This window comes from Hipposideros armiger, unplaced genomic scaffold, assembly GCF_001890085.2.
Source record: "Hipposideros armiger isolate ML-2016 unplaced genomic scaffold, ASM189008v1 scaffold_178, whole genome shotgun sequence".
Lineage (NCBI taxonomy): Eukaryota > Metazoa > Chordata > Mammalia > Chiroptera > Hipposideridae > Hipposideros > Hipposideros armiger.
This window is the reverse complement of record NW_017731528.1, coordinates 233400-245268: the sequence shown is the minus strand read 5'-3', so window position 1 is coordinate 245268 and position 11869 is coordinate 233400. Positions and strand designations below refer to the sequence as shown.

Genomic DNA, 11869 nt, shown 5'->3' with positions numbered 1-11869 from the left:
ACATATTTAAGATATTAATCTTTGTCAATATGTTGTAAATATTTTTCTCAGAATTTTTGTCTCCAGTTTTCTCCATGCATTTTCTTACACTTTTGATGGTGTATTTTATATACCATATTACACACTTTTCTGGCTTAACATGACCATAGACAGTTTCCCATATGTTTTTAAAATCTTTAAAATCAGGGCTCCCCTGTTGATAGAAGCAGAAATCTGCTACGTCTGGGCACACCTTGTGAGCTGAAGGAATGTGCTGGATGATTTCTGTGAAAAAGAAGGTATGTCCTGGGAAATAAGGAATTCTGAGAGGTGCCAGGCCCAAGCAGCTTGATTTACTATTCTGTGCCCATTCTCAGACACCCTTTTCTTCCTTCTCATTTTAACACTTCTAGGTCAGGATGTGTCTTATAAACGATGGTGCCTTACAATTACAGGTGGCAAGGTTTTCCCTTTTACTGATACATAGAATAAAGATGTGTCTCACATTTGATAGGTCTTAGATTTGGTGAGATACAAAAGAAAGTCTCGGTCACCTGAGAGCAGTGTGACTGACACCCCTCCCAGCTGTCTCCTAGCTCAGTCCCCCAGACTCATTTTTATTTCAGGGAGTGGAGATGGGGGAGCAAGAGGGACTAGAAAGTAAAAATGAAGCAGCTGTTTCACCAAGTACTAGGGAACAGTTGAGGCACAAGGACTGGCCTCCCTTGCGTTGCAGTGTGACACTCGGGGGCCGAGGCATGCTACCCCTTGACCTCGGATTTTCCTACACCTTGGCTGGAGAGCATGAGGGGCATTGCTGGTGCTCACCGAGTGAAACTGCTCACAGGAATGCTGGGGGCCTTCCCAGGAAAGACTATCCTTTATGATCTCTCTTCATTGCTTCCTCCTCTCAACCCCTGGTAACCATTGAACTTTTTCTGTTTCCATAGTTTTGCGTTTCCAGAATGGGATATAGTTGAAATCACACAATATGTAGCTTGTTCAGATTAGCTTCTTTCATTCAGTTAATATGCATTTAAGTTTCTTCCATGGCTGTTCATGGCTTAATAGCTCATTTCTTTTTAGTGCTGAATAATACTCCTGTGTCTGGATGGGCCACAGTTTGTTTATCCATCACTTACTGAAGAACATCTTGTTTGCTTCCAAGTTTTGACAATTATGAATAAAGCTGCTATAAATATCCCTGTGCAGGTTTTTGTGAGGACATACGTTTTCAACTTAAATACCAAGGAGCACAAATGCTGCATTATATGATGAGAGTATGCTTAGTTTTGTAAGAAACTGTTAAACTGTTTTCCAAGGTGGCTGCACCATCTGCATCCCCATCAGCAGTGAGAGTTCCTGTTGTTCCACATCCTTGCCAGCATTTCATGTTGTTCAGATTTATCTACATAAACAATCATATCATCTATAAACGTAGACAGTTTATTTCTTCCTTCCCAACCTGTATTCCTACAATTTCCTTTTCTTGTTTTATTGTATTAGCTAAAATTCCCAGTACGATGTTGAATAGGAGTGGTGAGAGGGGACATCCTTGCCTCATTCCCGATCTCAGTGGGAAAGCTTTGAGTTTCTCACCATTAAGTGTGTTAGCTATAGCTTTTTGTAGATGTTTTTTATCAAGTTGAGGAACTTCCCCTCTATTCCTCCTTTGCTAAGGGTTTTTATCATTAGTGGCTATTAGATTTTGGCAAATGCTTTTACTGCATCTATTGATATGGTCATACCATCTTTCTTCTTTAGCCTGTTGATATGATGGATCACATTAATTTTTGACTGTTGAACCAGCCTTGCCTTCCTGGAATAAATCCCACTTGGTCATGGTGTAGAACTTTTTTTTATACATTCTTGGATTTGATTTGCTAATATTTGTTCAGGATATTTACATCTATATTCGTGAGAAATATTGGTCTATAGTTTTCCTTTCTTGTAATGTCTTTGTCTGGTTTGGGTATTAGGGTAATCTTAGTCTCAAAATGAGTTAAGAAGTATTCTCTCTGATTCTATTTTCTGGAAGAGACTGTAGAGAATTGGTATAATTTCTTCCTTAAATGGTTGGTATAATTCAGCAGTGAATTCATGTGGGCCTGGTACTTTGTTTTGGAAGGTTAATTATTGATTCAATTCCTTTAATAGATATAGGTCTAGTCAGATCATATATATGTTTTTTGTGTGTGAATTTTAGTAGATTTACTTTTCAATTTCTAAAAGTAAATTTATACTCATTATGAAAAGTGTGGAAAATACAAAAAAGATGGATATTTTCTTCCAGAATGTTTGTGTGTATATGTGTACATATTTAAAAAACATAATTGAATTGCTTTATTTATAATATTTTATCCTTCTTTTATTTTTGTTTTTATTTTTTGGGGGGGCCTTCTGGTACAAACCGGAAGACCTACTAGACAAATTCAAAAAGAGCTAAAAATATGGAATGCTTCACGAATTTGCATGTCATCCTTGCGCAGGGACCATGCTAATCTTCTCTGTATCGTTCCAATTTTAGTATATGTGCTGCCGAAGCGAGCATTTATCCTTCTTTTAAACTTAACATTCTATTAGCATAGTTTTACTTATTAAAAACTCTTAAACATTTACCTTATTAGAAATTTTGAGTTACCTAATATAACATCTGTGTTTCCATTTTCTCATTTGAAAATAGGTTAAATAATATACACATCTCATAGGTGAATTGTATGAATTAAATGAGATAATGCAAGTAAAACATGTAGCAAAGTGTCTATCATGTAGATTGCAAATAATGGCCACAAACCCCCTACCCTGTGTGCATGCCCTTCGGAGTGTGCGTTAGTTGCAACCCTGACCAAGAAGTGACGTCTACTTCTCCACTTCCTGGACTCTTGGCATGGCCTCCTGGCTTGCTGTGACCAATCACAGGTGTCAAAGGAGAAGCTGTGTAGCTAACGAGCCAGGTCCGCAAGGTGCTTTGCAGCTTCTGCTGTCACTCTCTTGGAACTCTGAGACTGCAATGTGATGAAGCCTGGGTTAGCCTGTGACAGACACATGGCCCAGCCAATGGCCAGCACCATCATTGTTAGACAGGGAGGTGAAATTATCATAGACCATCTCACCCCTGACACCCAAGGTGAGCTATCAGATAACTACAGTTGCAGGATGGGAGACGGTGGACCATAAGCCCAGCCCAAATAAAACAGTGTCTTCGACTTCTCTGTTTTCAGGTGATAGTTATACAGCAATATAGAGATAATGATAGTGATCAATAAATATTAACTACTATTAATATGCCATATAAGCTTGAAAGGTGCTTCAAAATATTGTTAATCATTTAACACATATTTTAGTGTCAGGTATACATAAAGCAGGGCCTTAAATTTTATTCATGCCATGGTGGACATCAATGCCACAAAGACATCTATTCACATACATTTCCTAATCCCAAAGAACTAGTAAGTTATTGGAGATGTTTCTTCATGGGCAACCTTAGAATCAGGGGGTAACAGTGACCTAAGTCTTCCAAAAAAGCACCCTATACAGATTTGATGGTTAAATAGCTAACCAAATAATTCCTATGGCTCCTTTTTTTTCAATTGAATAAACATGCTTTCAGTATTTTGTACGATTAAAAATTATTAGTACATTCCTATTTATTTGAATGTGCATGATAATGATTTGGCAAAGATTTGTAAGTGATTATGACAGCAATGCTATTTTTTCATATAGTTTTCATGGAATCAGTTATCCTTGGGCAATTAGCCTCTTAATTTGCCTCCCTTGCTTCATTGCAAAAGGAGACAAACTCTACATGACAATGATGGTGATGATTTGAATGGCTCACATTTGAGTGCTTAATATATAGCAGACCCTGAGCCAACTACTTTAGATGCATTTATTCCTTATAACAGGCTATTTAGTATTTTATTAAGATAGTTTAGGGATCAGGAATCTGTGACATAGAGCAGTTAAGTGATTCAAGATTATCCAGCTAGCAAGTTGGTTAATTTGCTAAAGTTTAAATTTAAGATCTCTCTAACTTCGAAGACTAAACTTTTTAACCACTGACTAAGCCTTTGAATTGCCCTCTGCAACTTGCTTCTGGTAAATACTATGCTGTTGACACTCAGTAGACTCTCTGAAGGAAGAGAATGTTGGTTTAAAAACCATCTCAATCGAATTATTCAAATGCTTAAAATAGGGGGTAAAGTGAGAGATATTTCAACTCTGTAACAAGCAAATGCAACCCCCATTCTGTTCCACTGGCTAAAAATGTACTGGAAAGGAGATGGCTCTCAGAACAACCAAGAAGTGTAATTCTCGCTTGTAAACTCTATAGAGAAAGAGAAAGGATGCATATACTTAAATTTTATAGGTTGTGCTCAGAGCTGGACCTAGAAAGCCAAGTAGGTGGACTGAGGGCTGCAGAAAGTAGGCCTTAACCTGTTCTGAAATACAGCTGCAGCTGCACTGCCACAGGCATTGGGAGTCCTGTTTTGATGAGAGCCTGTCACTCAGAAAGGTCCAATGTAAGAGCTTATATCAAAGCAACTAAAACCTCCCAGTCACCACTAAGAGATCATGAGGTTCTTCATTTTCAGTTTCAATGTTTCCCTTTAGTTTATTGGTTAGCGTGCTCTCATGTGTATTTTTATACTGTGGGAAGTTTTGAAAAAGGTTTAATATTAGAATCATAGACTTGGAAAGGAAATTTAAGTATCATCTTTTGTAAAAAACTCAATATTGACTGCATGTAATACCCCGTCCCTAAACATAGTTAACAAATTTTAACAGTGATCTAAATCACAGAAGAGTATCTGAAATGTACAGCTACAATGTAAAAATGAAAAACCACACCCCTCCTAGTGAGAAAGAATATATTTCTAATACTTTAGAAGCTCCCAGGATGTCCTTCATAAGTTGGGTCACCCAGCTTACTCTCAGAGGTAACACTACCCTGAATTTAGTGTTAATCATCCCCTTTCTTCTCTTTATAGTTTTACCACTTGGTGTTTGTTTCCCTAAACAGTACTTTTTGTGTGGGGGTGGAGGAGGGGAGGGGAAAGGGAGTGTATTCCTAATTTTGAGCTCTGCTTAAATTGAATCCTATTGTGCTTTTCTGACTTGCTTTTTTTATTCTACCTTTAAAAAAAAGCATATTGATTATTCATTTACTTTCAACTTTATGGTATTCAATTTTATGAATATACTCTTGGTAGACATTCAGGTTGTTTCTAAAACTTTGAACATGGGTAACAATTTCTCTGGGGCATACAATAGGAGTGGAATAGCTGTGTCTTCATTTGTACACATATCCAGTCTTTTTAGGTAACACAATTTATCCAAAGTGGATGAGAGTAGCCCATAAAAATTCCCTTTTCTCCATCTCGTTTACAGCACTTGGTTGTCAGACTTGTATCTTGGCCAATCTAGTAGCGAAATGCTATTTTCATTGTGATTTAAATGTGCGTTTTTCTATGATTATTCATGAGGTTGGGCATTTTTTCATATGTTTACATGTAATTCAAGTTTTCTTTGAAAGGCTTATATGCCCTTTGCCCATTTTCTATGGGACTGTCTTTTTCTTATTGACTAATAGGCATTCTTTTTTTCCTTTGGTGGGGTATTTTTAAAAACACAGCATTCATACAAAAGAATGCATACAACATAAATGTACTGTTTAAAGAACCATTTAAAATCAGTGTAATCACCACCTCAGTAAAAAAAACAGAACATTGCCAACACTCCAGAAGCACCTCCTTTGCCCCTCCCTGATCACAATCCGTTTTTTCTCAGAGGTAATGACCATTCTGACTTTTATGGTAATGACTTCATTGCTTTTCTTTTTATAGTTTTATCACCTGGGAATCCATCCTGAACAAAACAGCATTGTCTGCTTTTGAATGTTATAAAAATGGTTCACATAGCATACATTCTTTTGTCTTCGGCTTCTTACACCTACCACTATACTTGGGAAATTCATGTTGTTTCACAGTTTCAGTTTCATGTAGCTGTAGTTTGTCCATTTTTGTTGCTGTATAGATACCGCAATTCATTGAACTACTGTAATGCTAATGAACACTTGGGATGTTTCCAGCTTTTTGTCTTATGAACAATGCTGCTAAGAACATTCTTATAATGTTTCTGGATACAGCTGAGCAAGGCTGTCTCAAGGGTACATATTAAGGAGTGGAACTGTTAGATCTAAAGTATACGTATCTTCAACTTTACTAAATAATCCTAAACTACTTCCCAAAGTGGTATTATACATACCATTTGAGAATTCTCATTAGTCTACCAACAACTGTCAGAATTCTAACTTTTGCCCAGCTAGTACATGTAGTTTAAAACCAATCAACTGAAGCCAATCACTGTGGTTTAATGCATTTCCTGACTAGTAATGAGCTTCAGAACCTTATATGTTTATTGACCATGTGGATTTCCCCATTTTAAAATCAATGATTTTACCCATTTTTCTACTGGGATTTTTCTTTAGTTCTTACATATCCCGGACGCTAGCTTTTGTCAGCCCTATGCACCCCAGATACCGTCTTCCACTCTGTGATTTATGCTTTTCTCTCTTTATGATGTATGTTGAAAGGTTAAGGTTTTCGTTTTTTTTTTTCAATTTTTATCTAGTCGAATTTGTCAATCTTTTGCGATTAGTGCTTTTTGTATCACATATCTCTACCCATTGATCGTGAAGACGGTCTACGTTATTTCCAAAAAGCTGGAGTTTTGCAGTTCACATGTAGGTCTCTGACGGCCCCTGAAATTCCGTGTAGAGGGTGGGGTTGGGTTGGGGAGACTCTTTCTGCCCTCAGGCAGGTCACTTGCTGCTCCCTCTGCTTCGCAGTACCCCCCAGGTCTTACTTCAAGTTCCACTCTCGGGCCCTTTTACCACGTGGGTATCCTACTTCTACCAAAAAAAGAGCTCAAGAGTTTGCTAATAAAGGCATGTTTTTGCTTCCTCACAACAGGATCTCCTGTACTGTTCTTGGGCGTTTTGCTTTTAAGGTTTTCACCGTTCCGTGTGGAAACGCCCTTGTGAGCTTATGTGCCCGTGAACATTTCAGGGGATGCATAAATAACTTGGCCAACAAGGTCCGGCTACGTACCTCAGAGGTTTCGCTGCGGGGACGCCAGTACCCGCCTCTTCCCGCAACGTAACGCGCAGGCGCGGCCTTCCTGGACTAGTGCACCGCGCAACAAAATGCGCCTGCGCAGCGGAAAGCCCCACCCCCGCCCCCGCCCCACCCCGTCCGCTATAAAATCTCGAGCTTCTCCTCGCGAGACACTTGGTTCTCATGCTCGCTGCGGGGGTCGGAGGTCAGAGCGAGCGTCTCGCGGGCCACAGGAGGAAGATGGCGGTGGAGTCGCGCGTCACCCAGGAGGAAATTAAGAAGGAGCCGGAGAAGCCGATCGATCGGGAGAAGGTGAGGCGTCCGGATGAGGTGGCAGTGGGCCGGCGGGGCGGAGAGCGGGGCTTGCGCGAGGGGGGTGGCTCGGAGGCCGCGGCGCCTGCGGGTGGCTGGCCGCTCTGCTTCAGCATGTGCCCTTGCATTTACCCCTGTCCCCCAGACGTGCCCGCTGCTGCTGCGCGTCTTCACCACCAACAACGGCCGCCACCACCGCATGGACGAGTTCTCCCGAGGGAACGTCCCTTCCAGCGAGCTGCAGATCTACACCTGGTGAGCGGGCCACAGGGCGGGCGGGCGCCGAAGGGGAAGCGGCCCCAACTTGGGCCTGCGGGCGTAGTTCCCACAGAGTCAGCTTCGGCTGTTAGGTGAAAGGATTGGCCCTGGGCCGGCTGAGTGGCGCATTGGTTAAGAACTGGGTTGGGATGCCAGAGGGCCCTGGTTCGGATCCCACATGAGGGCCAGTGATGCTGCCCTCTACAGCTAAGATGCTGAACAGCTCAACCTGGAGCTGGGCTGCCATGAGTTGCTTGCAAAGGCTAGGCTGCAGCCCCTGCTGCAGTGGGTTGTCATGGGCTACCTTGTGTAGCCAGCAGCCAGCTTGAGTGGCCCTCAAGCTGCCCGTGATAGGCTGTCCAGAAGCCGGGGACTGATCTGCCTCGCCTGGGAAGAGCTCAATGATGGTGCCAACTTGGGCCAATGAAGCAACATCCTCCACAACCAGACTGAAGAACAAAAAGACAGCAACTTGTCTGTTCCCCTTCCTCCAATTCCCCAGCGCTGTTCCCATCCCCCAATTCCCCAATAAAAAAAAATCTTAAAAAAAAAAAGAAAGGATTGGCCCAGCCGGTCTTGTACGCTTCTGCGCCTAATGGTGAACCTTTTGCGTTGTCGAGTTATGGCTGCTTGGTACAGCAATGGCACGCAGACTGTTAGAATGCGGCAGCCGACCTTAAGGGGCTCTTGGTCGAATACATGGTACTACAGTCACAGGGGGAAGGGGCAGCTATGCCGTCCAATGATGTTTGTTTTTGAGGAGTACTTCCAGGTAATGTTGAGCCTTAGGTGCCATGGCATCAAAAATCAGCATAAACGAAGTGATTTCTGATCTGGTGCATAGTGGGAAAGCTTTTGATGTGTGTTCAGTGAAGACCTGCCTCTGAATGTGTGTTTCTTGTGTGTACCTTACCTACCCCGAGTCAGACTAGGAACATTACACACTGCAGGCTGCATGTACGTGTCATTCCTTCATTTGACATCTTAATGATTTTACAGTAGCTGTAAAAGGTGTACATTTTTTAAAATTTGTGTTTTGTGTGTGTGTGTATTACATCACATTTGCCATTTTAACTTTTTAAGGATACAATTCGGTGGCATTAAGTATATGCACATTGCGCAACCATTACCGTTAAATATCTACACAACTTTTTCATTCTCCGGCAACAGAAATTCTATACCAGTCCCAGGTGGACACTAATCTACTTTGTCTCTGAATTTATCTACTCTAGACACTTCTCATAAGTATCTAGATATTCATATATGTATGCTTCATATAAGTATCCACATATTATGTAAGTGGACTTATACAATATTTGTCCTTTTATTTCACTTAGCATAATGTTTTAAAGGTTTATTCATGTTGTCACATATAACAATTTAATTCCCTTTTATGGCTAAATTTTATGGCTAAAATTGTACTGTATGGATATACCACATTTTGTTGGTCCATCTATGGATAGGTATTGTGGGGTTGTTTGTACATTTCAGCCAGTGAATAATGCTGCTGTAAACATGGGTGTACAAATCTGTTTCAGCCTGCTTTCAGTTCTTTTGGTTCTATACCCAGAAGTTGGATTGCTGGATCATGTGCTCATTCTATGTTTAACTTCTTGAGGAACCACCAAACTGTTCTTCACACAGTATTTTACATTCCCCAAAAGGTGTGTAATTTTAAACTGTAAGCCCAGTATATTAGAACTCAGTTCTTTGAAAATTGGGACCGTATTTGTCTTTTTGAAGGGGCTTGTTCAGTTTATGCAGTAGTGTAATTCCAGTTTCAGTATATCATCCCAGAATAAATACAGGTTGATTTAACTTAGAGGAAAGAACTGTTATTACTGGGTTCATGAAAACCTCTGTTCAGAGATTAAAGTATATTTTCTCCAACAAATAAGATTTTGTTTGCCAGGCGCTGTACTTAGACCTTGAGGGTATAAAGGAAAGATTGTGCTGCCCCTCCCTACAGTGAGCTCAAGCCAGTGAGAAGGCACAGGAATAAATACTAAGTAAGACTAGGGGGATGATGGCAGGGTGAGATTGTTCAACAGACCCTCTACTCCCCATCAAGAAAAGATTACAAAAATTCCTGTCCTAAACAAAGAAAGAAAGAATCTTACCTCCAAGAAAACAGATTCTGAAAGACTGGATTCCAGGTTGGTGTGGGGATAGCGCAGAGCCCTGCCCCCATTCCCAGAAGCAGGAATGAGGGAGGTTGGTTAACAAATCATAGGAATTCTCAATTTGTGAAGGGACTGAGGGGCTAATGTAGGCAGCCCTAAGAAGTCAAGGGGGGAAAAAAGCAGTGGGAGTCCAGAGGAGCCCAGCAGAAGCCAGCTGAGTTTGCCAAAGTCCAGGGCACTGCATGAGGTTGGGAACAAGCCACACACCACCGGAGTGATACATGTCCTATGATTGGGTGGTCATTAAACACGTTATTGGAAGATACCCACTGTTTCAGGGTTCATCAGAAAAACAGAACCAGCAGCAGTTATAAGAGATTTATAGCGAAGAATTGGATTATATAATTGTGGGGACTCCCTGGGTACCTGAATCCCTCATCCGTAAGGCAGGCTACCAGGAAGGGCAGACTGGAGCTTTCCGCATGTGCTAAAACTGCATCTGCAGCCTGCTGAGCCTTCAACTGATTGAATCAGGCCTAATGGGTTATTTAGGAGGATCTCCAAAGTCCAACTGATGGGACTTTAATTCCACCTACCAAATAAGACGCTCCTTGACTTACTATGGGTTATGTCCCGATAAACCCATGGTAAGTTGGAAATATAAGTCGAAAATGCATTTAATATTATGCTGTAGAGTATTAGTTGTTTACTCTTGTGATAGTGTAAGTCGGAGACTGTCTGCATGTTACCCAACACCTACACTAGTGTTTGAGTAACTGGGAGCTGCAACTTCACCATACATAGAAAAGCGCCCCTCACAATCACTCAGCAAAGACGGCAGCCCCAGGGAGCCCCTGCAGCCTTCACCCAAGTGCTCAGGCTGTGGACTAGTGGTCAGAAGTGTACTTGGCAGTCCAGCTGCTGCTCTGGGTAACTCCTCAGCACGCAGGTGGGAGTTCACGGAGGAGGGCTTACTGTCAGAACTCAGAGGTGTGAACCAGACTCTCCACGTTCATTGTGAGTAAGATGACAATATGGAAAATGTTTTTAGAAAGGAAGAGAATCCTTTCTGTTACACATAAGTACATACTGTGTACCAGGAATAATTGATTACAATAAACACCAGAGTATTGAGTTAAAGAAAGTCACTCGGGCCTCAGGCTTCAGGCCAACATTGAAGATCACTGAGGACAAAGTTAAAGGAACCAGGCTAATTGTGGCAGAATACAATATGAACTCTAACAAAGTAAAAATAAGCTACAAAAGGACAGGGTTGAGAGGAAAAGTAACATCATTACCTGAAATTTTACAATTCCTTCAATTTGACTTTAGTTTTTTCTTGTTAATTTCAAGTTAAGGTAATTTTCTTAAAGATATATATATTTGAAGTATAAGTTATATTTTTGTATCGTCTCAGCATATATAACATGCTTGATAACGACATTTCTGTAGCATTGTATATATGCATAAAAAGATGCCAAAAGTGGTTTGACATCACTGGTTACTTCTGGGTGGAGAGGTGTGGGATATAATTTACTGCATTCCCCTCTTTCAATAATGAACATGAGTAATGTTGGGAAAGGCAGGCTCGCACAGCTTCTTGCCTGTTGCAGGGCGACAGTAGCCTTGGGCCTGGGTCATTTCCTTGTAAAGAGGTAAGGGCCCTCTCAGCCTGTGCTGGAATTAGCTCCCCGGCAATGTCCCTGTCCTGGGCTTGATGCTCTTTGTGCTGCTCAAGCGTCCTGTGTCCCCTGACCAACCCCACTCTATCCCTTCCCTGCCCACGAGAGGGGCATGCAAGACCGTCTGATGGGCTGCAGGTGAGAGCTGTGGGTAGTGGGGCCCCTGCAGTCACAGCTGAAGCTGATCTTGCTGTCCCATCTCAAAGTGTTGTCCATGTCTTTCTTGGCAACCCTAACACTGCAAACCCTGGAGTGGGGTGACGTCCTGGGTGCTGCTCCTGGTGGCAGACGCTGTCGTGCTCTTCGCTGTCCTCCAAGAGTGGGACTTCTCCCCGGAGGTGGGAAAGGGTGCTGCTTGCTTCAAATGTGTTTTATTTATTTTATTTATTTTTTTTTT

The 11869-nt window shown here is 41.6% G+C and overlaps 1 protein-coding gene across 1 annotated transcript in view; it reads left to right on the top strand.

The window, feature by feature from the left end:
- Positions 1–7241: 7241 nt before the first annotated feature.
- Positions 7242–11869, top strand: part of SAP18 (Sin3A associated protein 18) — a 6995-nt gene continuing 2367 nt past the window's right edge. The window contains exons 1-2 of the mRNA XM_019652305.1: positions 7242–7409; positions 7555–7664. Coding sequence (XP_019507850.1) covers positions 7281–7409; positions 7555–7664 — 239 coding nt within the window. The 5' untranslated portion in view covers positions 7242–7280. The remainder of the gene's footprint in view (positions 7410–7554; positions 7665–11869) is intronic.